This window comes from Neoarius graeffei, chromosome 7 (genome assembly GCF_027579695.1).
Source record: "Neoarius graeffei isolate fNeoGra1 chromosome 7, fNeoGra1.pri, whole genome shotgun sequence".
NCBI lineage: Eukaryota > Metazoa > Chordata > Actinopteri > Siluriformes > Ariidae > Neoarius > Neoarius graeffei.
In genome coordinates, this window is record NC_083575.1 from 2,857,709 (window position 1) to 2,885,489 (window position 27,781).

Here is a 27,781-nt window from a genome sequence, read left to right on the forward strand (position 1 = left end):
ATAATAATAAGCTGAAAGTGAAGGCATTGTTCTATTTAAACGGCTCGTGTGACGTGTTCGCGAGGGGGCGTGGTCTTAGCCAGGACAGTCCTGTGGGAACAGATGAAACAACATGGGATTTTTTTGTGTGTTTTTGTGACTTTGACGTTCAACATGAAGTGTTTTTGGTAGCTGGTTAACTTTTCACAGCATTTCAGCTCGAGTTTACCACAACATGTTGAGTAATGACGCAGGAAAAAGGCTAAAGCTGGGAGTTATGGAAATAGAAAGGCGGGGTTATGTGTGGAAAAGGGGCGTGGTTAGAGGGAGGAAAGGCTACACAAAGGCGCAGCTGTGGCGCGAAAGTGGCGCGCGGGTGTGGCTTCCAGCTCCGGTCTCGCGCTGCATCTGCTCAGCAGCTGGAAATAGACGGTCATTATTATTTCTTTTAATTCTGTTTTTTTTTTTCTTCTTCCGTCTGGTTTCTGTTTCAGTTTGGGTTTATAAAACCCAGACCCAGGAGTGTGGAGTGTTTCTTCTTCTTGCCGTTGGAGATTTTTTCCCTCCTTTGTTCCGGAAGTTCAATTGTTCTCTTTCTTTGTCCTTCAGCTCCAGGTCCTTCAGCTCCATGCTCTTCTGCTCCTCTCTTTCACCCGGACCTGAACAGATGAAACGGTAAATAAGAGCAGTGCTTCACCTTCTCGCTGCCTGTGGCCTGAGTGCGTGTTGGAGAGGAACTCTGGGGGAAGTGTTGAGGAACTCTGACTGCACTCAGGGCTTCCTGATTCTTCAGCACACTGCAGTGCGGGAAAATCTCACTTTTATTTGGTCGGAAGCATTGCGAGCGTGTGAACTGTGGTGCAGAAACAGTGTTAAACCCGACTGAAAGGTCGCTGTGTGTGTGAGCTATGGTTTACCTGCTCTAAACTTCTGCAAAGCTTCAGTTCCACTCGATTCCTCACATCATCAGCACGACATTCTCATTGGGTGTGAGGCAGAACCGAGCGCGTGTTCCGGACTACGATTAAAGCAGCAATACGCGACTTTTCCACGCGTTGCATTGTGCTGCACCGCGAGCTCACCCTCACACCAGCCTCCACTGTAATGCATTAGAGCTCTAAACGTGGACGGTGCGATCATGTTTATCGCCATATAAACGTTTCATGATACTGTATAGACAGTGATTCAGATCAGCTGAGCGTTTCATTACAGACGTTTTTACAGGAAGTGAGCCAGCAAACAAGTGCTGATTGTTATCACAGCTCACAAACAACTGTTTTTGTTTTACTCTACTCTTGTTTTGATCTATAATAGTTTTATAAACACCACTTTTTAAGGTCTCGATAATAACTGCCCTAAAATAATGACAATATTTCCTTAATCCAAGAAGACATGCGAGAAATCTCAACAGTTATTTGTTTATTTGTCAAAACTAACAAATGTGTCGCAATACACTGTTCGGTGATATTATAGTTGTGGGGGTTTTTTTTTCATGAACATAATTTCAAATTGACTATATTTGATGTATTAACATTCTCGCTTTAATCTTTTAAAGACTAAAATGTATAGGTTTTTATATTTTTACCTTTTAACAGCAGTTTTTCTAGATTTGATCTTTTATAGGTGTTTTAAGTAACTGAACTTTCAGTGAAAAAGCATTTCCTCATTCTTTAAAGAATAATAAGTGGATGGTTACGATAGGAGCTGGTGCTGATCTTCACCACAGTGATATGAAATAATAAAATGAACTGCATCGCGGCTCCCTGGGCATCTGTCTGTGTGTGTGTCTGACTCTGGTGATTGTGGTGTTGTGCTGCAGGTTGTGAATCCAGCTGTGTGTGTGGATTAAACATGGAGTGTGATCACCACCAGCACTATTTCTATGATGAGATGGACGGAAGAATTGAAGACTTCTTTACATCCACGGCGCCCAGCGAAGATATCTGGAAGAAGTTTGAGCTGCTCCCGACGCCGCCCGTGTCCCCCTCCAGGACCTTCCCTACAGCGCGCTCGTTGTTCTCACCGCAGGTATCCGAGCGAAGCGTGTGGGCATCGGACGATTACGGCGTGCTTCCTCTGAAGAAGCTCGACCCTCTGGACGTGTTCGGGAACCTGAGCTCCGTGGTTATTAAGGACTGCATGTGGAGCGGTGGGTTTAACTCCAGCAGAGCGATCCCTCGCTCAGAAACTCACCAGAGTGAACTCACGCATGTGAACGCACCACGCATCCAGAGTGCCGCGAGACAGACTGACGTACAGGTCACGAGGTGTGTGAACCCCACCGCTGTCCTCAACCTGCCCGTGTCCCAGTCCAAAAAGACCCCGGCGTCCTCAGGATCCGAGTCACGCTCCGACTCATCCGGTAAGCGCTCCGGCATGTGCATGGCGATGATAATGCAGGGATTTTGTTGAGGAAGACGTATGTAGTTTCCTGTTTAGTGTTTTCCTGTTCTGAGACGCATCGTTAGCTCGGGAATGAGAATAAAAAGTGATGCTTGACGTTTAATGATTGAATCCGTGAAGGATCTTCATGTCACATTCAATCTCATAGTTTTAACACAAGACGTTTCCTGTAATTGAAATCCTCTGTAGGCAGCTGACAAACTGAATCAAAAGCACTTCGAGCGGCGAAATATTAAAAGGTGCTAAATTTTACCTGTACACAACGACAGATGACCAAATCTGGATTCAGTGCGTCATCGTTTACCATTTTCACTCTGAACTTTCAAATCTCTAATCTGTTGAATGCAAGGTTTTGTAATGGCCTGAAAACTCCACCTCATTAAAAATCAACTCCAAGTTAAACTTCTCACTTCCTATATTCTCAGTGGGTGTTAGATTTGTGATTTCTGAAACATTATAGATTCTTTATAATGAAAAGACTTTGTATCAGTATCTAATTGTGTGCTTTGCTGTTTCTCCTTCAGATGATGAGATTGACGTGGTGACGGTGGAGAACCGTTTGAAGAAGCGCATTCGCACACCCATCACCATCGCCGTGAGCGCTGACCCGCACGGCCCACGCAAGAAACACTTCCACATCTCTCTGCACCGGCAGCAGCACAACTACGCTGCTCCGTCTCCTGAATCTGACGACGAACACCACCACCACCATCCCAGTGATGATGACTGTGATGAAGAGCCGCTCGGTAAACGAGCTCAGATTGACCCTTTGCTCTTATCTGCGCCGTCGTCGTCCTCCTCCTCCTCTCCAGCCAGCTCTGACTCCGAGGACTCCACCGAGCAGCGCAGGAACTTCCTGGAGAGGAAGAGGAGGGACGACCTACGATCTCGCTTTCAGATGCTCCGGAACGAAATCCCGTGTCTGTCGGAGTCTGCGAAAACCTCGAAGGTGGCCATCCTGACCCACGCCACAGAGTACCTGCTGCAGCTGCGGGCGCGAGAGAGACTGCAAGCGCAGGAGAGGAAGAAACTCCGAGCCAGGCGACAGCTGCTGCTGCGTAAAATCAGCACCCTCAAACATCCATGAACCCAAACAGATGCATGTTTATGCCGATTATAAAGGGTTAAAAATTTGTGCTGAGGGTTTTTTTTTCTTTTTTTCTAAAGCATAGATAGTTAAAGATAACTAACACGGTTTATGCAAAGAGTCCGAGTCAAATTCAGAACTGACAAAAACATGAGACTTGAAAAGAGCTGCGATCAGTGCAGGGAAAACTCGACTAAATATCCAGTGATGCAATACACTTCACACAAACTGACTGCCAGAGAAATAAAACCTACAAACTCCTGCTGCAGGAACCGAAAACTGAGAACTCTAACTGCATCGAATTGCCTTCTCATCTCCTCGAACTCAAACGACTCCTGAACTTCATCTGAAATAAATCAGACGTGTTGAATTCTGAGATGCTGTGCTTTCTCACACTGAGCTGAAAGTGTATCATGCTGTGATTTTTTTTTTTTTTTTTTATCATGAGGATCCTCGTGTCATCCGTGTTTACTCAGGACTGGAGCAGGAAAAAAAAAAAGAAAACACTGTTGAACTCTGGCACGTGCCCATGTCTGATTCCTCACAGCGACTCTTCAGGACCTGAAGAATGAAATATAGGAATTTTGAGATGGATTGAATTTTGGCACAGGCTTAGGGAAATTGTGTGTGTGTGTGTTTTTTTTTTTTTTTTTAATTGGACAGGTGTTCATGTCTTTACACCAGATGAACTTTGCACATTAACAGCAGGAAGTGTTTGTGTTTTTCTTCTTCATAAGAATGAAATGATCCTGTGTGTGTGTGTGTGTGTGTGTGTGTGTGAGAGAGAGAGAGAGAGAGAGAGACGGGAAATAACAAGCTCTGCTCTCTGGTCATACAGTGGTGTGTTTAATGATGTGCATCTTTCCATGTTTTCCTCAATTACCTCAGTGGTGTGTGTGTGTGTGTGCGTGTGCGCGCGCAGTTGTGATTTGCTGTAGCATTTGCACATGGGCAGTGGAGGTTTTTTTTTTTTTTGACAACTCAAATCTGCACATTGGTGTAAATACTTTGTCATTCATGTGTTTTCCACATCACAGATTCTATTTTGCTTAAAAAAATGCAGTTTTAAAAGTAAGTGTGTGTGTGTGTGTGTGTGTGTGTGTTTGGAAGTTGGATGAGGAAGGAAATTTATCACAACAGACAGTTTAACTTCCCTGACCTGCATGACTGGTTATACACACACACACACACACACACACACAATATGCACCCAAAGTGTGAAGGGAGATTTGTATTGAAATAAAGAATGAAAATTATGCAGGCTGCTTTTTATTTTTTAAACCTGTTCTCTTTCCCACGCACACTTCACTAGTTTGTGCAAGATCTCTCATATCCCTGTATTACACTGTGACAATAAAGAGGAAGCAGTGACACCACACTCTTTTCCTCTGAGGTGGTGTGTGTTCTCAGGGTTTTGACACTCGCACCACCACCTCTGCTTTAGATTCATTTTCTAAATGTACTTGTGTATGTAAATTCATCTCGCTTCTCATTTTTTGTGCTGAAGTTGTAGAAAACGTGAGTGGATATTGAGATTGTTGCGTATAAATTTTGCACTTCCTGAATTACATAAAGCTACTTTAATGTGCAATTCTGCAATCAAGTTAAAAGGCTAATAAGGACTGGAAGTCGATAGGCTCCAGTTTAGCATTTCACAGGAACTTTTAGATTCCAGTGAGGACACTGAGCTGATGGAGAAAACACAGTGATGGACAAAAACTATAACTATGAAGTTGTGATGTAAGAAGGAGAACATGTCAGCCAATAGGAGACAGCCAGAGGCGGGGCTTCAGTCTATCCATTTTGATGTTGAGGAACTTTCTGCTTGTTGCTCACCTCCAGATGTGGACGAAGCATGGCTGAACATGTGTAAGGAGCTCAGGGTGACACTCAGTTGTGTGTGTCCGAGATAACACATCATTTTCACACGATGTGGTGTTTAATCAGAGCACAACACACAGTTGTTGGAGGGAGTTATTATTTTTAGAGGTGTTGTGTATAATTAATTTAGAAAGCTGATGATCCCAAGAATGAAGTCAACTAGCATTTGTTAAGGGTGCCAATATTTTTTGCGATACATTTTGAGGGACACATTTGTATTTCCTCATAATGAACAATTTCATCCAGTATAAACATTTATTTCCTCGACGGTTAAGTCTTCTTTCTTGGGCCCTAACAGGTCTATAATGTCCTGTCTTCTGACTGACTTGTTTGTTTGTTTGTTTGTTTGTTTGTTTGTTTGTTTGTTTGTTTGAATTCATTTTGTATAATTCATTCCATGTAACTAGTCAGCCAGTGAGCTGCTTTGTGTGAATGGAGGAAAGGGCGTGAACAGCAGTCACAGTTGGTTGCCGGGGAAACGCCGCATCTTTCGAATCCTCCCACTCTGCGTTGTGATTGGTTGGCATGGCTGTAGCTCAGACAGACGCTGTATGGGATTGGTGGATATTCGGAACGCGCTTCGAGCATTTCAGGAAGCGTAAAAATGACCGTTATGAGTTAGCATTACACACGCACACAGGGAGAAAGAGAATGAGGTTTTTTCGTGGTATAAATCCCCCAAAATTTAAATAGCATTTGCTGTGCATGGCTTCTGCCCTCTAGTGGCAGGGAGTGAAATAATCCGAATTCATACAGAAGGCGTTTGCAGTTGCAGATAATCACAACATTGATAAACCATAGTTATGTACAAATTCAAATATATGTACGTTTGCACTTATTTTATACTATAATATTAACGTTAGTATTAACATTAAAAAAACCTCACACGAGTCACTGATTTACATGAAATTGTGTGGACGCCGGGTGCGCTGGACTGGACTGGACTGTGTGTTCATTGGTCTGTATATACGTCCATCTCTGGGAGGACCAATAAGAGCGTCAGCGTTGTCTAGCACGCCATTGGTGGATTCGTATTACATCCCGCCCCCTGAGCGCCACGCAGGAAATTTAATTGGTCGCCACGGTGGCTTTGAGATTTGAAATTTTACCTCAAAACAGACAGAGACAGTCGGGAGAGCGCACGAGCTCGACGCAGCGGTGCATTTCTGTTGATTTTGGGATTTAAAAGAAAACGAATATAATTTTTTTTAAATATAAACTGAGGTAAGTTTACTCACATGGCATAACATAACATAATGTGTGTACTTTGAATAAGTGTTGCCTTAGTTTGAGTCGGTTGTAACGGTCGCTGGGAGAGTGTTAGAGTTTGTTTATGGAGCGCACTCTGCTCTGTTTGCTGGAACGGTGCTACTTTAATCTAACACTTAGCTTAGATTTAGTCTGGCAACTTAACGTTCATTTTTGCTCGTTAGTTAACTGTTTTTACTTGTTAATTTGAATAATAATTTGACTTAAATGCTGTCTAACAAGGCCTTTGTATTTGTTTTAGCACTTGGATATCATTAATAGTAGCACAGCTAGCATCCAAGTTACAGTGACTAGCACGACCAGCATCTGTGTGGGAAAGATCGAGACTTTTTTTCCCTTTCAGGATATAAATCTAAAGGATTCTCTGTTCCTGAAAGTAACCTGTTTGTTTAGACAGCACACGTTAATCAGTATTTCTGTAAGCGTGTTAGCCAGCAGACTTATTTTCAACTGTAGTCCTTTAGTAAGCTGCTTTGATAGCCATTGATTGACCAGTAGTTATTTAAAGCAAAAAAAAAAGACCAAAGTAACACCCTAAACAGAACACCAGGATACTACAGGACATCATAAAAATACAAAAACACCAAGACTAGGCACCAACAATACTGTCTGACTTGCTGTAGTTAGTTGTTTAGTTCAGCAGCTCCGTGATGAATGATCTGTGTGGGTTTCCTCCTGCAGAGCTCCTGTGCTGATGTGGAAGACCGGCACAGGGCTCAGTCTGAGGGGGAAATGTGGATCTTTTTGATCCCTTTGGGAGGGTTCCCTCAGGGAAATTAAGATTCCAGCAGCATCATTACAGATAAACGGAGAAAAGAAATAGAGAAACTTCTAGATAAATTAAAATAAATTAAGTATTTACATATACAAATATAAAAGAATAAGGGGGTAAGTGGGGTTAGGGTAAGTGTGTGTGGGAGGGGGAAGCAGGAAAGATATTGCACATTGTCCGGTATTGCTTATTGTTAGGCTGTTGTGAAAGTGTGGACCTTTTTCTGAAGCTGGGAGACTTTTTATTTATTTATTTTTATTTTTTTTTTTTAAATATATGGCAGGAAGAGAGAGCTGGATTAACTCTTAAATTCAGTCATCACTCCTGTTCTCTTCAAACTCACACAGTCACAAGATCCATGTCTGCTTTATACCTCTGGATATGTTTATGGATATATCGGAGTTTCAGAGATCATACTTAAATAAAACCGATTATGTTCCTGTTGGAAGATTTCACTAAACCATTCTGTTTTGGGTTTTTTTTTTTGACAGACCCTTTTTCTTTTTGAAGCTGTGATCTGATATCCTGGGATTGTTTCATTTCCTTTCACATGAGTCTCAGATGCTGTTGTAATTTCAGAGTTTTAACACGTGGCATATAGACACTCATCCTTTATCCTCCCACACTTCAGCTGACTGGAATGATTGTGATCCTGCACAGCGTCTGTACACGTGCATGCACGCGGGTGTTTTGAGTAAGCGTGATGATTCAAGGCGTCAGAGTTATCAGTCCCTCCCACCCACCCACCCCAAACACACACACACACACGTGATCCCAAGATTAAGAATTGCTGTACAGGAGGAACAATGAGCACAGATTATGATGTGTGATAATCGTCCAAGGACAGGGTCACTGTGTGCCTCATTTCAGTTCAAGTAATTTCTGCAATCAGAAAGTTGGGATGGTGTTTTGAAACTTTAGTTTTTATTTCAAACAATGATTTTGTAAATTATCTTTGTATTTAAAAAAAAAAAATTTAGGCCTGTAAGTCATTTCCCACTTTACTGTTCCTGTTCCTTCTCTCAACACTGAGATGTTTATGGACTGAAGACTCCAAGTGATGAAGTGTTTCAGGTGTTATTTTTGTCCTGTTCTTCCTGTAAACAGGCTTTAAGGTGTGTAACAGTACGGGGTCGTCACGGTCTTTTCTAAATTCTCCACCCACTCTCTATTGGGGACAGAGGGGACACGCCCTCTTCTACAGCCACGCCTTTGTAACATGAGTAGAATGTGGTTTTGCATTGTCTTGTTGAAATCTCCCTGGAAAAGACATCTTGAAGGTAGCAGATATTGCTCCAGAACCTGTGTACTTTTCTGCATTTATGCTCCATCATAGAAGTGCAAGTTACCTTTGCCAAGGGTACTGACCCAACCCCATATCATGACGCACCCTGGCTTTGGGACTTGTTCCTGGTAACAGTCTGGATGGTCCTTTTCGTCTTTGGTCCAGAGCACACGGCGTCCATTTCTTCCAAAAAAGACCTGGAACACTGATTGGTCTGACTACAATACACGTTCCCACTGTGTGATGGTCCATCCCAGACATTTCTGAGCCCAGAGTCGACGGCGCGTCTGGACACCGTTAACATCCTTTTTGCGCAGTAAAGTTTTAACTGGTGTTTATGGATGTAACTTTGTATTGTAGGTTGCCAACGGGGGGTGTTCAGATTAGGCTTGTGCTTTTGCCCTTTACACACAAATTCCTTGAATCATTTAATGTTATCCACTTTAGAGGGTGAAATATACAAGTTGTTTTCCATTTTTCTTTGAGAAACACCTCAGTGTATTGTGATGCAGTTTATCATGATCTTGATCTGTAGTCATGATGTCCAGTGCTGAATTGTAAAGGTCAAATTGTGATCTCGCTATTATTTTCCTTAAGTTTCTCAATGTCTTGTGACCTTGCTGTTTGACAGTGTGAAAGCGTGCTTCTTATCAGCAGACGCACAGGCTCAGTGTTGGAGTACATGTACGGGTGTGGTTTTATACTGAAATGTGCTCTCTCTCTCTCTCCTCAGTATGAACTCGGAGGTGGTGAACGATGAGAATCGGGGCACTCTGCCTGTATACAAACACGTCCCGTCTGAATCAGCTGCTGACATTTTCGCTCTGGATCAGCCCACCGGCAGGCCGTCCATCCTGAGACAGTCTCAGGCCGAGAACGTTAATAAAAACCTTCCTAAAGGAGTGAAGGTATGGCTGGTTTTATATGCACAGAAAAATGCCATGTTTAGGCTAAAATGTTCATGGGGCTTTTTATTTATTTAATGTCCTATTTTGTAAGCAGGCTTGTATGCCATGGTACATGAATATTTGAGATTTGTCATATCGTCCTCTCCTGATTGGCTATATGTGACTTGAACTGGGAATGTCTTTCTCAGTCCTGCTCCGTGTGTGTGCACTTAATAATTATTACTACTACTCCATTTCCACTTCAGTGTAAATGGGATCTTGAAATTGCTTAGGTTTAGTGTACATGTTGTAGTTAGGGATCGACCGATGTGTTTGTTTTTTTCAGGGCCGATACCGATTATTATGGAATTGGGATGCCGATAACAGATATGTGCAACCGATAAATGTAAACATTATAATTCACATGAAATTAAACATGGCACACACTGACACAGACCTTCATATCCATGAAATGTATGTTTAATTGTAAAATTGAACATGAAATTTTGTGCAGGGAGATGCCAGCAGCATTTGTACAATAAAGTCAAACATTAGTTAGAATAAAGCGAGAAATAAAATAATAATAAAGTAAATATTCACCAATAAAAAAAATAAATCCCTCCCTACTATATTACAGCTCACCATTTTCAGTGGAAAATAAATGAAAATACACTCTGGATTCTTTTACACTAAGAACTAAGTAAGACTTACCAACTTCAAGTAGTTTTTAAATAACAAACCAAGTGTAGGGAGCTGCCTGCAGCATTTTTTAAAAAGTAAAATCAAACAAAGTCGGCTATCACTCCCTATTATGTAACAACTTAACAAGTAACCATCTACGGCTCTGCTCCTTTAAGAGTATTTCACTTTCCGAATCAGAAGCGCTAGCGAGGAGAATCACTTGCACAAGAATTATAAATACTAGTGGAGTACATTACAGCGCAATGTGAAGTAGCATAAGAACATTTAAGTCAAGAGTTTAATTGATGTATTTCGTTCATTAGCGTTTATCCAAGCAAGTGTGCATCCACGACACAATTAATTACTGAGCCCACAACAAGCGTCCTGACAAACTCCCTACAGTATTACACAGCCTGCTAGCACCATATCACACCTGGCGTGTTTAAATGTTCCAATAGTGCTTTATAAAGTTACCTAACATATACAAGTGCAATGCGCTTTCTGAGCACGAGTCACGTCATGAAGTTTACTCATCACCATAACAAATAGCCAGTAGGCTTGCGCTAGCCTACAGAACACAAACACTACGTTTTATTTCGTCTTCCCTTGACCACCTCTCTGTATGGCTGTCATTCTACTGTTCGAGTAGAACTACTGACACATTCACAACGCTTCCAGACGGGGATTTAAAAATGACTGCAGCCTACGTTATGCTGGGGACTGCTTACTATGGACAACATTACATGTAGTTTCAGCGAGACTAGTTGGTTGTAGGCTAATTCAAGTGCTTCCTTCCGTAAGCTAAGTTTGCCTGGCTACACAGATGCAAATGGACAATTTTAACGAGTAGTAGATGAAGAATGTAAACATATAATGTTGTGCTTTTGCAACTTGTGTGTTTGTGACTTATTGCAGCAAAAGCAGCATGTCCTTACCTTGAAGTGGGATCTGCTTCTGCCCGAGTGCCCGTACGGCCGCCTTGAAACAGTTCGCCACAAATCAGATGTTGTGGTGGGCGGGACCGTGTTCTTGAACTCAGAGCGGCGAGTGCAGGAAAGGACGTGCAGTGACAGTCGCGTTAGGAACGAAATGGCTGCAAAAAGGCATGTTATTGGCATATCGGTGGAAATTATGGCCGATACCGATAACCCTAAAAATGCAGAATATCGGCCCGATATATCGGCCAGGCCAATTATCGGTCGACCCCTAGTTGTAGTAGTAGTTAGACGAGGGTCACTTCTAGCTTGGTTTTCAGGATATCTGGCTGAAACTCGGTGTGCCTGTAGGTTGTGACCATCTGTGAGCTCCAAATCATGCATGACATCATAAAATTTTCAGGCGTGGCTATGAATGGGCCCACCTGGTACAGTACCAGGACAAGCTAGACAAAATTCTTTCATGCCACCTTCCATGGCCCTTATACCTTAATACTTTTTTGCACTCATTTGACCTCTGACCTTGACCCTTTGCTAGAATTAGGTCAAAGGTCACTTGAGTATGAATTTTCACCAAAATGGGGTACAGAGAACCTATTGGGGGGGGCTTCAAAATAGTTTGCATCGGTTAAGTGATTTGACCCGTTTTCATGGAGTTATGTGACCTTGAACTTGTCAGCTAGGTTACTCGATAGACAAAACTGACTTTTTACTATTTTTCATGGTCTTTGAGCTAGCCTTGCTCCTTTGCCATAGAAAAACACTTTAATGAATATTTATAGTATTGACCTTTGACCTAGGTCACATATTTTCAACGGCCTTTTTCTCAAACGGAGCAAGATCAGGCCAGAGTTACTATTAACCATGAATAGGAAGTCATATATGGACTTTCATTTGGGAACTTTGGTTTCGCCCTGGAGTGACCTTGACCAGTCCGATCAATGATCTGCATATTTTTCACTGGCCTGGTGAAAGACAGGAACTTGGCTAATATTATTAACCATGGAAGTATTGTATCCTTTTCCTTTTGTCATCAGATTCCAGACAAGTGGTCTCACTTCTGTTTTGTGACCTTGACCTTTGTCCCAAGGCCTCAGGTGTGGTCATGGGATACCACTGTCCCCTTGGCACAGTACCTCTAGTTTTACTTGTTTTTCAATGTTGTCCATCTTGGTTTTTATTTTATCAGGTGAAATGAAGTGTGTGGATTTTTATTAAATTACTTTATTGGGGCAGCTCACTTTCAATTGTTCCTCCAGGTTTGCTTCCAGACTCCACTCAGAGACCCAGTCACCAAGAAGATCATGTCTCCAAGTCGTGTTGGCACAATGGCTGCTCTCGATGACTGCACTAATGCGCTGGAGTCTCTCACGCTCAAGTGAGTGCTGAACATTATAGATTAATGTGCATGGTAGGAGTTCCACAAGGCTCATAATAATGTCCTGGTGTTCCAGGTCACCCTCTCCACACAGTGCTTCCACCCTTCCAGTTGATGTTCCAGTGAAAACGTCCACTTCCTTTCCTGATGATGACATGCCCATTCAGAGCAGAGGAGGCTATGCCATCGACTTTGACAACCTGGACTTCATGAATCCCTTCCAGAGCTCCAGTAAAATGATCCCCTCTCCCACCAAACCTGCTGTGCTGCAGTCTAACACTCTGACGGAACCGGAACCGCCCGCCTCATCACCTGCACCTGACGAACTGGAAAAGGTGATGGAAAAAAACGACATTGCTCTGGATGAGACTCTTCCTTTTATCCCGTCTGTAGAGAATTCCCTGGCAGACCTTTCTACAGATGGTGCTTCCACAGACAGCACGGTGATCATTGAGCCAAGGAAAACGGCGCTCACAGATCACAGCATCGACGATACCGTGAACGTAGAAGTTCCTGAACCGGTTCCTGTAGTTAAGGAAGCTGTAACAGAGTCGCCTTTACTCCCAAAAGGATCCTACCAGATTGATTTCGATGACCTTGACTCTGTGAACCCTTTCAAAACTGGTGGCTCAAAAATCCAGAACTCTCCTCCTGTCTCCAGGAAGTCACCCATCTGCAGTTCAGTACCGTTGGAAGCTGAGGAGGTTGGCTCAGGAGTGAAGGCTAGCGAGATGCTAAGTGAGCAGGAAGATAAACCGTCCACCACAGAGAAGCCCATTATTACAGAGGTGAACACAGACACTGCTCCCTCAGTTGCGCCCCCGAAAGAGGTTCCTGTGGTGTTGGAGTTCAACTTTGATGATGGTGCTGAAGTTAAACGTAAACCTCCTCCCAAGCGCCTCGGCTTAAAGCCTCCACTTTCCAAATCGAAAACCAAAACTACAAAACCAGCATCTGCTCCAGCCGAGAAGAAAAGTGCAGAAATCGAACCCAAGTCATGTGACTCGGCAGTGGAAATTCCTCCAGCGAGAGGTGCTTACACTATTGACTTGAATCAACTGGATGATCCAAGCTTTAACCCGTTTGGTACGAAGGCCAAAATGGGCAGTTCTCCTCCTCGTGATGCTCCAGTGGTGAGTGAAGGCTCTAAGGTTCCAGAACAGGTGGAGAAGCAGGAAAATGCTGAGGAGACGCATACTCACAGGTCAGTGAGGGGAGGTGTGTGTGTGTGGGGGGGCTCCTGTTCTCTCTTGTGCTAGAGCAGCTATAGACCCTTTTCAGTCACGTGACCTTCGTAAACGCGACCACCATTTTGGACATGTAGCGGACTTCGGCTCGAATTGGTTTGAATGCGGGGAAGGCGACAAACGGAGAACATACAAGAAAAAGGAGCGAGATGCAGAAAACACCTTCGCTATCCAACGACGTAGGGCATTTACAGGGCGAGCAGAGGGAGAAATAACAGTAACGACACATTAGCAACGCCGTACAGAAATAACGGTTTATGGCACAGACCCTTTCGGTTCTCGCTCATCTAGCTGCTACAATGACTGCTTAGACTGCAACAATAATACCTAACACACATTTAAGTATCCGTCGTAAAGACATGAAACTCGACAAGTGTGTTCATTGATAAGCTAACACAATCTAAAAGTAGACATACCATCACACTGCCCTGGCGCTGTGTACAGTTTACCTTCTATGGTTTGTGCACTCGCTATTTGCCATTACTTTCTCCAACCGTTGTTACAGATTACAGGGAACGGCCTGGATTTAAGAGACAAATACATGTTCCTCTTATTTTGAACACTTATTTGTAGGCAGTGCTTAATTTGTAAAGTGGGAGGTCCCGGAGCGCAGAGGATGAGCGGCTCCGGTGCGGGAAAAAAAGAGGGGGGGAGGGGGGCGCGGCGCTGCGCTTCTGGGCATGTTTTGTAATAACACTGCAAATTAAGTTCATCTGCAGATATTTTGTGGATGTCGTTTCATGAGAGAAATCACCAACAAGACAGATATCAAAATCAGACATTGACACTAAATAAACTTGCATTTTTTTATTTTATTATTTTTATTTATTTTTTTTTTGTTACATAGTCAAAAGAGGTGTCGGATCACCAGATCCAGTGTAAATAGCTGCCGGAGCCAACGCCCAAGGTTCCGGAGCGCGCTCCGGCTTGCTCCCCCTCAAATTAAGCGCTGTTTTTAGGACACTGCCTCTGATCTGTCCTACAGTCTACCAACAGCAAAGGAACACAACGCTAACTAATAGCTACTACAGAAGAACAGAGGTTACAATGGGTTATTTTAGCCTATTTGGTTACACACTCGTCGCCACAGAATGTTAACAGCAATGTAATGCCTTTTCTGGTTAATTTTATTCTTCTTACCTCCAACAAAGTAGTCACTACACAAGCGTTGGTATGCCGCTATCCATCTTCTCCGTCAGTCAGCATCTACCGGGATCCGATAAAATGATAACCCTTGCCTTGTTTGTTGATGGTTACTACATCCAGGTGCACAACAATATAGTGGCATGATGGAAGTCTTGCTGAAAATAAACACTTTCTTTGCTGCCGTTCCTCAATGTTGGCTGTGGTAAACTACTGGTAGTACACGTCCAAAATGGCGGCCGCGTTTGTCGTGACGTCACGTGAAAAGGGTCCATAAACAGAACATGTATTATAGGGAGGGAAAGTAATCTCATCGCCCCCTACTGGATGTGTTCCAACCTCTATGGCAAAATGAATGGGAATATCTTTTCAAAAATTACATTTCGGGTTACACTTCAAAGTTAAGACAATGGCTTCCATATGTTGTGCGTGTCGGGCAGCTCTGGTGATCATACTTTATTTTTTCCACCGATTTGAATTGTTTTTAATTTTTTTTTTTTTAATAAGCTGGTCAAAGACTACATGGATCCGACGTCACCACAAGTCTAGCGCCTTTCCAAATCTGTAGCAGGTAGCGGCCAGCAAGTAGCCTACATCAGCATGCCGATTTGTGTAGCGTGGTTGGAGTATTTCTGTACCAATAAGAAATGCATCCCTCGTGGGGAGAACCATTACAGATTAGGGCATGTAGTCAACTGCCGCTATTCACAGGGAGAGCTGTCAGCACTTGGAAGGGCTCATATGAAGAACAAAACTTATCAAGCTACTGCTGACGGAATATGAGTGACCCTGACTAGACAGTTTGGTTGTCGTCCGTTTCTGACAGGTTAGGTGCAATTTCGATCTTTTAAAAGACAGCAAAATTTCACCTGATACTTTCAGTTAGTAGATAATCCCAACATGTTTTTGGGGGGTGTACAAGTTCCACGTCATAACTTCGTGGTTTTTTTTTGTTTGTTTTTTTTAAACTGGGTCTATGGGATTTTCAATAGTATGGCTCTCTGCTTAGGAACGCTACCACTAGGATTGCTGTGTTCATTTTCCCTCCCTATACAAGCCCCCCCCGGAAGTTAATAATGTGCAAAAAAAAAGTTTCATGTTCCCAAGACTCCAAAAACTGTAAACTCCTCTGTCCTGAAGTTGTGGAGAAATGTACAGCTATCGCATTGTTTTTAATGCTGTTGGTTTGTCATTGTTTAACAGTTCTCCTGCCTCTGAAGTGGAAAATGCTGCAGAAGCTGAACCTTTTTTCACTAAGGTGAGTGTGAAACTTCACCTCGAGGGTGTATTGAGGTATTTCACCTGACGTCACAGGGTCACGTGATGCCCCGGTGTCCGCCATTTTGAAGGTCAAGCTAGCTAATGTCAACAACATAGTAGCTGGTATGTTACTGTAGCAATGTTTACGTTCAGTCATTTGGATGACTGTTAAAACCTTTCAGTCTCAAGTTTTTCCTTTACTGTATTTACTAGTTTACTGTAAAAAATTTAGGCCTGTCTAGACACCGACCCTAATAACAGTTCTTGGTCATTGCCTGGTAACAGCAAATTTATAACGGGCCATGTCTCAACAGACTAAGAAGTTATTTCAATGACATTTAATAACATTTTGTTTATCCTGAGGACCGAAAGTAAATGAAAATGTGAACAAACCTTAGCTGTAATAAGATGGCGACCACCGGCTCCAGGGACGACCCACTGATGTAGGCATGTTACCCAGCCTGACACAAAATATTTGTAGGCATCCAAACTCTTATACGCTTTCAGATCAATACCTGTGTATGGCGATGGGTTTTTAATGACATAGGTATACAGATCATGTGGGCCGAAGTCAGGTAAAGACGAGGGCTTCGTGTACTTCCGTACGTCAGTGAACAATCCTGGTGGAAGCAGGTAAACGTCGTTCTCTAAGCCTGCTAACCTCAATCTTTTGCAAATACCTCTCCCTCTGCTCGCCCTGTAAATGCCCTACGTCGCTGGATAGTGAAGGTGTTTTCTGCATCTCGCTCCTTTTTCTTTTATGTTTTTCGTTTGTCGCCTTCCTCGCATTCAAACTGATTCGAGCTGTGACGTCCAAAATGGCAGCCTAATGATGCATCACATGACTTGGTCACGTGGGTGAAGGACCTCAGTTGGCTCCCCAGTCTTGTCCAAATGATCACTGACGTTCAGGTGGGAAAGCATTTAATTCACCAGCAGACTGTCTGAGGACCTGAAAATGGTCTCTGATAGTCACCAGTGTAGAACTTCAGCTGGAGTGGTTTATACACACCTACTATAGGGTTGTGTATTTAATGCTGATAGAGCCACCATTTTCCCTCAAACTTGAATATTTTTGTGCTTGTTTCATTTAAAATATCAGACTTGAGGAATGTCTCATGTCCACTTTTGCAGGCTGCAGCAGAACCTGAGCCCTTACAGGTTGCTGAAACCCCTCAGCCCTGCGTTCCGGTTCTTCCAAAGCCACAGAAGATGGAGGAGCCGGCTTTGCCCTGCGCGCTGATCCAGAGCATGGGGCTGGACATGACCGCAGCCGATGAGGAGTTTGTTCCTGGCTCCATGTGTAAGTGTGCTGCAGGGAGTGTGTCATGAGGCTTTTGTCAAGTGTTGACTAAACTGTGTAACTTTTTGTTCTTTGTGCAGTCATGCCGAGTGACCTGGATGGACAGATTGACTATTTGGAGCAGTTTGGATCCAGCACTGTGAGTCATTTATCTCTTTTTATATATGCATTTAAAAAAAATAATAAAACAAATCATCTGATCAGAACCACTCTTATTCGTGTGTGTAGTTTAAGGAATCCGCTCTCCGTAAGCAGTCCCTCTATCTGAAGTTTGACCCTCTGTTGAAGGAGAGCCCAAAGAAAGCTTCAGCAGACAGCTCAAGCTCTGGGTTCACTCTTCCTCGTCCCTCTTTGGCGATCCGGTCAGTCACTTCACCTTGAACTGTGAGGTTTTAACTAATTTGGTCACTGTGTGTGATTGAAGGCTCTGTGTGCTGCAGGATGATGGAGGCTGCGAGGTCAGAGGTCAGGCAGAAATCTCAGCAGGAAAGCACAAAGTTGCTGGAAGACTTTCCTCCACTGGTGAGGCGCACACACACACACACACACACACACACACACACACACACACACTATAGGAGTTAAAACCTTCTCACTAGTTCCCAGGTTCATGTATTCTGTTGCACAGTAACTCCTAACTGCTGGCTCACATGGATTAAAGTTTTCCGTTGCTACGACGGATTTCCGTCAACTGGGAGCGCTAAAGGTCAGTAATGAGTGATGCAGATCCGAGGGGAAAAAAAGGGGGGGTAGGCCCATAGGTCTGACACCGATGTGATTTAGAACTTCACCAAGCTGCTGTGATTGCCTGTTGTTGAACCCTTTCTTGTGCTATGTTTGAGTTTATGTAAAGGAATAAGTTGTTGCGCTAGATAGGCATAAATAAATAAATACAGCCTCTGCTACTGTCTAGTCCCGGGGAGGCTCGGCGTGGGCCACTGATGAAACTATTTGGCTGTCCAACTACTAGGCAACTAGGTTACTTGTCTACTACTAATACTAGGCCTTTTGTAGTAGTAATAATGATATTTGCCTATTGAAAGGTGATCAGGTGAAAAAGTTGAAGCCACAGCAAGATCTATGCTATTAAGCGTTTTAGGTTAAACAGGCTTCAGCAGACAACGTTCTGGAAAGGCTGTGTTTTTCTTTGGTTTGATTAGCCTACGATTTAATCTTTAAACATTATGGTTTCAGCAGTTCGCTTAAACATTGGAGGCTGCAGAGTCGGGCTGCAAGATTTCCCGACACTTGTTTAAGATGCCAAACTTCATAGTAAGGAGAAAATAATTCCACAGTATTTAGTGTCTCGTCAGTCTCAAATTAATAGTGAAGGACCAACGCAAATTAAGTCCCAAAAAAACATCTCGTAGGCCTATATTTTACATTTTCAAAAAAGTCCGGAATTGGAAGTCGGTCAGTGGAGTGTAATGAAGTGTCTCATTCACTAAGCACAAAAGGTCGGAAAACAGTGGAGAAAACAGCGATTGCTTAAATAGGCTACTAATTTTTTACATTAGTAATTTAATGTATGTGACAAATAAATTAATTGATTAAATAGATGAAGCGAATACTCCAAAGCTCAAAATTCAGGAAAGTGGCTCCGGTGTCACAAGTGCACAAGAACAGTTGTTTGAAAGTTAACCTGATGAATTTGCGTGTGCGATTTCATGAAGAACCGGGACAATTGGCATTCGGTGAAAGATTCACACCTCTGACTCATTATATTCGCGCGCGCCCTCTCGCCCACTGCTGCTTCGTTTTCCCGATTTACACGCGTGTCTGAAGATGGAGTTTTCAGAAATCTCCACTCTGCCCAGAGTTTGCGAAAGTAGCTGTTTTCAGTGACTGAAACCTCCGTATAGGTGTGAATGAGAGGTGCAACCGAATAAATAAATATGCGTCATTTTTTTATCCGGCTACATGTAGGCTATCACTGCGCAAAGCCTCTAATGTTGAAATGGTAGTAATATTTGTTAAAATAATAGTAGGCTAATTTCCACATTAATCGGTAAAATGGCACAAGGGATGTGATGGGGGGATGGCCGTTTTATAAGGGGGATGATTTGAGATTATTTCAGAAGGGGGAAACCTCCCCCCACATGCCCCTCCCCCTCAACTTGAGTACTGTGTATAAGGCCACCGGATATAGGCCCTTCGATTTCCATCACTAGAGCGCGTCAAATTACTTTCGGTTTTGCCAGCATGAACGCGCTTCTTTTAAATGAAGGCACAGATGTGTCAGACATCGACAAAAAATTGACATCGACAAAACGGTAGAGAATAAGTGGAGATGGGCTTGGCTAAATGAAATGGGCGATAATGGCAAGCCATTTAGTTCATGGTGCAAAAAGATGAAAATGGCAGGTGTAGTTTGTGTAGTTTGCCATAAGTCTATGGAAGCAATGGCAAAAAAACTAGATGCCTTTGGCTTCACTGCGAAGAAGCAGAAAAAGTGAACTTTCATTTTACTTTTCTTGCAAGTTCTTTCTGTTCCACTCTTTTGAAAGCATGGTTCAAGTTCAACTGCACTTGCACTTTGAAATTGTTGAAATAAATTTGCACTTTGCGCTGAACTTGATGTTTCGTCATTTATAGCCAGTAATGACAATGGTAAAGTCTTGCCTTAGCTTTAGTCATTGTTAAAATTATGTAAATGTACTATGAGTAGGGGCCGAGGGGATAATGGACAACATGGCGTTTAAAATTTGACGCATCACTGATGTGGTAGGGGCCAACGACATGGAGCTTTTTTTTTTTCAGGTTTTTTTTTTTTTTTTTGCTTTAATCCATGGGCTCACTTTGTAGACCTCGATTTTGAGAACATGCAGACCTTTCATTCTCAAAATACCTGATGTCCATCTCAGGAACATGTGTAGGGCTTTTCTGAATGTGTGTTTTTAAAAAAAAATTTTTGAAGCTTTCTCATGCACAGCTCTGAGAGCGTCAGTGATCTGCTTACACGTGAACTTTAGTGAGAAAGTGATGTGACCTCTGAATCAACTGACCTGCAGGAATCAAATGGGGGGGGGTTGGGTTTTTTTGAGTCGACTAAACTGTCAATATGCCGTGTTCTGGAGATTTTTTTTTTTTTTTTTTTAACTGACCAACACCTGAAGTAAGCGTTGGATAGAGATCTTATTTTATAGAAATGGCTTGCGTGTGTATGTGAGGACAGACTTTACACTAATTTTATACTTCATTCAAGTACTGAACGAGTGTGTTCAGGAGGAACTCTCGTTTGCAATGCAGCAGTGTCCCAGGGAAATCACACACAATGAAGTTTCAAAATGGGAAACGAATACCTGTTAGAAAAAGTAATAAAATTGTGTAGGTGGAGTCTCCGGTGGTTCAGGACCCCACTGTGCTGGACCTGCTGGTGCCAACACTGAAGCAGACCCAGAAGAGTGAGGACGTCATTGTGGACATGCTGAAGTACACGCAGAGGGACCTGGACACTGCTCTGGAAAAGGCCCGAGAACAGGTACATTATGAAACATAGCCAGGAGGCTGGGGGGACAAAACCAATACGAAAATGAGCTTCGTCTCATCTTCCACCATGTTTGTCATGCACTGGAGGGACATCGATCTGATTGTTTTATTCATAAGTCACAAGTACTCCAGTGCAGTGGGAACACAGAGCAAGAACTTGATCAGGAACTGTAGTGTTCCCCTTCAAATTTAGCAGAATAAATTCCTTTCTCCCTTCCTTACTTAACTTTTTTTTTTTTTTTCCCTGTATTTATTGATTATGAAGTGTTTGCATCATGTCCATAATTTGAAGTGCCTGAGTATAGGTGTGTGTACTTGTAGGCAGAGGCGAGAGAAGCGGATCTGAAGGCTCAGATTGAGACGATGACTCTGGATAATCAACACATGGCGTAAGCTCGCACTCAGAGTGAACATGCCGTCACTGTTTGTTATGGGGTTTAAACTCTCTCTTTCTCCCTTGCTAGGATGATCGTGTCTGAGTACGAGGCATTTATTTCTCAGATCACAGGTATGTTCCAGCAATGTCTCATTTTGTCAGTTTTATTTAAAAACCGGCTTAACCAAACGTCCATCTATGTGAATGTCCAGCCGAGCACAAGCAGAAGGACGAGCTGGCGCAGGCCGAGCTGAGCAGAGTGCTTCAGGAGAAACAGCAGCTGGCTAAAGAGCTCAGCGACATGGAGCGCTCCTTCTCCGACGTCGTCAAGCGCCTGGACCGGCGTAAAGAAATCATCGACGGCTTCAAGAAGGTGCACAGCTCACACTTATTAAAGCGAGACACTCCCACTTTAATGTGATGAGTGCTGCATGTTTATATATTTGATCTTAAGTGGCCCAGCATTAGAATTTGAATCCATTATGCTCTTTGTGGACTGAAATTTAATTGCTTTTTAATATAAACTGTAAAATTATTTATAGAATGACTGTTTAAGTAACAGCTGTTTGCGGTTATCCTACTTATAATACATCTTTTCTTTGGGTGTTGAAATGCAGTTACAGGTCACTGTATTGTTTCTGTACGTGTGTGTGTGTGTAGAACGAGGAGACGCTGAAACAGTGCACTCAGAGCTACTTGGCCAAACTGCAGAAAGAGGAGCAGCGTTATCAGATGCTCAAAACTCATGCCGAGGAGAAAATTGAGCAGTAAGATCTTTATCTGTCTACTGACCGGAAATAACTCAAGAAGCACCAGCGATCTCTGCTGTTCTCTTATAAACTTTAAAGTCTCTACACATTAAATGACAGTTTGCGTCAAACACAAGATGAAACTACAGTTCTAAGTTTCTCTTCCATTTCTGTAAATGGAAATTAGTTAGCTGTGATTTGCTCTGAGGAATCTGATTCAAATATCACTAGTCTGTGAAATCACAGCTGTGTTGCGCAGGTGTAGAAAGCAAATGCTGGCCTGTCACTTGGTCGTGTGCGGAAGGAGAGGGTTTTACACCCTTCTGTGAAAACTGTACAGAGGTGGATAAAATTCACCTTGGTGTCCTTCAGTGCTTTGTGAAGGAAGTGCACATGTTCTGCAAGTTCAGGAGTCAATATTTATTTCAGGAATTTCATAATTGCCTGTTTTCCTGACCCATACCTCAAACACTAAACTGTGTGCTGCGATTAGTGTCTCAGTGGAGCACAGACTTAAAGATTAGATTAGATAATACTTTAATCCCAGAGGGAAATTCAAGGTATCAGTAACGTTTCCGCATTGCACAAGATCAATACAAAACTAAATAGCATTATATAGCCCAGGAGTAATAGGGTTCTACCCGGAACAAATTAGTAACAAGCTGAAAATTTCAGAATATGTTCAGAATACCTTTAGGAATAACATACTAAAAGTCCCCGGAAATCCCCCTTGTGCTGTCTGAGAAATTCAAGATGGCGTCCAAAATGGCTGCCAAATGGAGATCTGCCCATATCTCAGGCCCAAAACAAAATATTAATGCAATTAAAAGGTCAGAATATATGTTTTGTAGGGTAGGAGAGTAAATTCCAACATGTGTGTATTAATTACATTGTGTATTAACATTATATAATAACAATGTACACATCATTATTATAACAGTATACCGTAAAATACCAAATAATAGCAGAGTTCCAATTAACCGCCGAGTTCCCTTTAACGGCCGGGTGTACGCGTGTGTTGTGACAAAGGCCGGTTCCGAATACTCGCCGGGGTCTAAAAAAAAAAAAAAAAAGCGTCCGAACGTTCTATCTAGAATCTTGAGGCCCAGCACTTTTCTGGTTTTCTGGTGTTTAAACGATTTTGCATTGCATAGTTTTCTACCGAAACAATATGAATGAATGAATGAAATTATTTCTATAATACTGTTTACAACATTTTGTTACGTGATAATAAACATGCCATTTCAATGTTATAATCTTGGTCTACCGTAATATTTCTTGAGGAATGCAACTCCGTAACTTTTGACAGATGTCTTAGCCACCCCTTTGGGTATACCCAACGAAAGCCAGCGTGTGTGGTGACATTGAGGACTGCGGGTTTCCAAGGTTGGACTGCTGCTTCTGTTAAACGACCTAAATTGCCGAATGCATGCGTCAAAGCACACACTGAGTTTTATTAAAGACCTTATACCATTTCACTTGCCCTTACCCATTCGGATCTGGAAGACACTTTACAAAAAAGGTGAGAGCGTTCTAACATGCATTTCAGTCTGCTCGCGGCCAATCTAATCCAAGGGGCCTTTTCAACAAGTAATCTGTCGTGCAAGTTGGGCAGAAGCACGCGTCAGGCAGGCAACATGTAGGCCTACAAGTCAGTAACCTATTCAACTAACTTTCATCCGAACTTGAAGTTTTCTACAGGGTCGAGCCACCGTACCAACTCACTCGGGGAATAGGCTCATATCGGCCAAATAGGGAAACGTCTTGGAGAGAAACGTGATGCAAGATGACAGTATGTAGCCACTGCAGGTCACTTATTTTTCAGCATAAGAAAAAACCCTTTGGTTTGACACTTCGCACCCTAATTATGTTGCTTCAACGTCGCGCCCTCCATGCAATTTCAGATTGACAGACATCGCGAAGCGCAAAGGGTGGAGGCTGCATGGGTGAGGGTGGTAGCAAGTGACCATAACTTTGCAGAGTAATTAAATCACAGTGCTGCGCACAGACAATGGTGTGGTTTCTTGATTATTTTGTAAAGCATGCGCTTAACTAGTCATTAACAGGAAAAGGTGTGTGATTTATCCTTTATCCACCCCGACTGTGCCATGCGAAGATGCATTCTGCGTCTTCAAAATTCCCCGAAGTTGGCACCGTGCTATCTGTAATCTAACTCTAAACAAACTAAGTTATACTGGTTAAAAGTAGGCCTATCTGAGAATGATTTTTCCCCGTTTTGAGGTAGATTTTGGGGAAGGTGTTTGTGAAGAAGGAATTAATCGCCTGTTCCAAATAGCCGCCTAGTCTCTAATACGCGCCGGGTCTCTTACGTGATTGAGACAAATAATCGCCCGGGCTATTATTTGGTATTTTACGGTATTTGTGTATAATGTGTTCGCTTGCCATGTCTGGTTAGACTGTCATATTTTTGGCACTGGGAGTTTCACTAAAACCAAAAACATCATGAACTCCAAAACATTACCTTCAATCCATTATAACAATTTATTTACATATATTCATTATAACAAGAAGCTAATCCAACACAATAAATCATGGCGACTGAGTGTTCCTCAAATAATGAACCTATTTACAAGACAACTGGTCATTGTTCTATAACTTTCAACTTCAACAATCAATAAATCGAACACACCAGTCAACCAGACAATCATATTTAATTGGTAGATTCATATACCAATACATCTATCATAAATCAATCAATGCAGTCATCATCCTCATCAGGTTCGGCAGAAACCGGTTCTTCAGTTTCTCCCTCATGATCTAACAAAGATGGCATTGGTGCTGCATTCGTGCATGTTTGACCACTGCACTTTGTACACAGGGCAGAGCAGTGTACCCCCATCTTCCTGCAGCCACATGACACTCCACAGCCATCTGCTCTGCAACCACAAGAGACCATGTTGAGCAGAGTGTCTGGAGCAATGGGGCGGTCAGTTTCAACTGGTGTCAAAATATCCTCCAGTTTCCATCCCTAATCTGTAGGCTGCAGGGGCCTACCCATCCATTCTTGAACAGTGAGAAGTTCTGAATGAATGTTGTTTAGCTGCAGCACTTGTTGGAGGTAAAGTTGCCAACTGGAAGGATGAGGAAAGTGGAGTTCGGCTGATTCCCTTCTTATAAGCAATGAATCGGAACTCATCCAGTGATTCACAGCTGGAACCTCCATAGAGCTTCAGGAGGAAGCGTTCACCTGCTTGTTGTACTTGCTGATGGGTACTTTCAGCATTTATGAATGTGTCAAGTTCATCATACTTCATTCCTCTTATGCACCAGATTGAAAGCCTTCTGCTTCCCTTGGCGATACAAAGCAGATACAGTGTCGCATCCAGTTATAGCATGGAACACCATAAGATGTTTACTGGTGTTACCAATGTGGTCCTGAATGTCATTTATCCTGTATACAGTTGTGGGGTTCTTGCAACATAACACATACAGGTCCATGTTTGTGGAAGCTTTTTGTCATGAAAGTCGTCGGAATGTTGAAGTGTACTGAAACAGCTTGCCATTGTAGTTTTAGAAGATAGAGTTCTCAAATTTAATTTCCCTTTATTTTATCAAAGCTTAAAGATGCACTAAATATTAAGGAAATTGATGTCTAATTGTCTTGCATTATGTTCATGTATGTAGGTAGCCTACTAAGCTAATCTGTTAATCATGTCAACCATCAAATTCCATGTAATTTCCACATTAATGACCTTGTAATCTTGGTTAACTTTAATTTTAACAGTGTGACAATGGTGAATTTGCATTGCTTGTATGAGAGAACATATAATTTAACATTTTAATTGCATTTATATTATGTTTTATCCCTGAGATATTGAAAAATCTCCAATCGGTGGCCATCTTGAATTTCTCAGAGAGCACAAGGTGGATTCCCGGGGACTTTTAGTATGTTATTCCTAAGGGTATTCTGAACATATTCTGAAAAATTCAGCTTGTTACTAATTTGTTCTGGGTTGGACTCAATTTTGAGCTAATGCTCTTGGGCTAATACAAGGAAACTGTATTTAAAAAAAAAAAAAAAAACTAAAATACGAAATACCCAAGAAATAAAACATTACCAATAAGAGCAAGTAATAAAATATACAGCTCTGTGTGGGAGGTCATGCAGTTGGCAGTAACCAGTCACAGTGCAAATAAGCATGTAATGAGCAGTGCAAATACTTTGTGGACAGTTACATACATGTGCAGTGTTTAGTGGTATGGTAGATAAAGGATAGTATATTACATGATGGGCATAGTTAAAGTATATATCAGTATATGTAATAGTGATAAGTTAAAGTACAGGGTTAGTCAAAATTATGTTCGCACTTAAATGGTAGAAACCAATCAGATCTGTAGTGGAAGTTCATCAAATGGCGTACTGCTGCACCATCTAAGTAGACGTCTGGTGTCAAAGTAGGGCCCAATTACGCCAGCAGCAGTTACAGCACACCACGCATTCAGGAGAAAAACAATCCATTAGTGTGAACATAATTTTGACTAACCCTGTATAGAAGCTTTTACTGAGCTGTAGTCTTGATGGTTGTGTCCCAAACCATAAAGTACTGCAGTGTAGAAATGTAAAAATAGTCCTCTATAGTGTGGTTACTGTGGGGGGGGGGCAGCAGCTGATTAATGGTGTGTACATGTACGCAGGGCAAATAAGCAGATAGCGGAGGTGCGCAGCAAGCTGGGAGCTGAGGTTTCTGCTCTGCAGGTGCAGCTCAGGAGAGAGCAGCTCAAAGTGCAGTCACTGGAGAAGAACCTGGAGCAGAAGGTACGTCAGTGTGCTGAACTATTTAAACTGCTTTCACATGCAGGTTAAAAACCTACAGAATAACTTCACTGTTGGTTTGAGAGGTCCTAACCCTCAGGTTAGTTTCCAGTTGAGTTTAAAGCAGAGGAATTGTTCTGACAGTAACTTGTCATTGGTCTCCTTGTGAGCTGAAAGCTGCTTGTCGGATGTTTAAGGCAAGATTAGTCAGTTTGGCTCATTATCTCCTCTCGGGTGTGTGTATAAAGGAGAACCTGGCTGTTCATCAGCAGTGTGTGACTTTTTTTTTTTATTTCCTGCATGTGTGTTCTCAGGTGAAGGAGGTGGAGGACGTCACCAGGCTGTGTGATGAGCTGATTGTGAAAGTGCAGCAGCACTGAGCTGCTTCTTTATTCATGTCTGTGTTTGTGTGGGTCTGTTTGTTGTTTGTCTTGCTCTGGTTGACTTAAAATAAAGACTTTTACTGTGCAGCACTGACTCCTTTCAGTCAAAGCTTAATGAGGAAGAAGCTTGGGGGGGGCTTTTTTTTTAAATAAACAATTACCTGACTTGTGTGAACGCCACCTTGGAACAAATCAAGATGACCTCATCTGGAGAACTTTTTCTGCAAATTCCTCAGCAAAGTCTTATGAATTTGGGGGATTTTCTTTTATTAGTTGTACAAATTAAATGGTGACGCCAGTTAACTGCTGAATGTTTCTGAGGTGAAGAACTGAGTGTGAGATGTGCAGTGTGAAGCCTGAGGGTGATGGCCCAGTTTGTGATTAGAACCTGCACTGTGAGGAAAAGAACAAACACAAGAAATATGGATAGAATCATCAAAAATACATCACAGCTTGTTCTGATCACAACTTTAAACAAGACCAGAGATCTAGCAAGAAAG

At 42.5% G+C, this 27,781-nt stretch overlaps 2 protein-coding genes across 7 annotated transcripts; both read left to right on the forward strand.

Annotated features, from left to right (window-relative positions):
* The first annotated feature begins 314 nt into the window (after positions 1–314).
* Positions 315–4,725, forward strand: mycla (MYCL proto-oncogene, bHLH transcription factor a). 6 transcript variants are annotated; one of them, XM_060924564.1, is made up of 4 exons: positions 315–411; positions 589–1,109; positions 1,799–2,341; positions 2,907–4,725. In XM_060924564.1, exons 3-4 carry the CDS (start codon positions 1,831–1,833, stop codon positions 3,467–3,469), a joined length of 1,074 nt encoding a protein of 357 aa, XP_060780547.1. In that variant the 5' UTR covers positions 315–411; positions 589–1,109; positions 1,799–1,830; the 3' UTR covers positions 3,470–4,725. The 6 variants fall into 6 exon arrangements, with proteins under 6 accessions (XP_060780547.1, XP_060780546.1, XP_060780544.1 ...); XM_060924563.1 differs by having other exon boundaries at positions 589–654; XM_060924561.1 differs by having other exon boundaries at positions 317–1,109.
* Positions 4,726–6,458: 1,733 nt separating this feature from the next.
* tacc3 (transforming, acidic coiled-coil containing protein 3) lies at positions 6,459–27,368 on the forward strand. Its single transcript, XM_060925131.1, has 16 exons — positions 6,459–6,574; positions 9,410–9,584; positions 12,439–12,557; positions 12,634–13,761; positions 16,151–16,205; positions 17,342–17,510; positions 17,591–17,649; positions 17,739–17,872; positions 17,951–18,032; positions 20,842–20,991; positions 21,321–21,388; positions 21,464–21,507; positions 21,588–21,748; positions 22,036–22,142; positions 26,781–26,901; positions 27,213–27,368. Exons 2-16 carry the CDS (start codon positions 9,411–9,413, stop codon positions 27,276–27,278), a joined length of 2,637 nt encoding a protein of 878 aa, XP_060781114.1. The 5' UTR covers positions 6,459–6,574; position 9,410; the 3' UTR covers positions 27,279–27,368.
* The last annotated feature ends 413 nt before the right edge of the window (positions 27,369–27,781 follow it).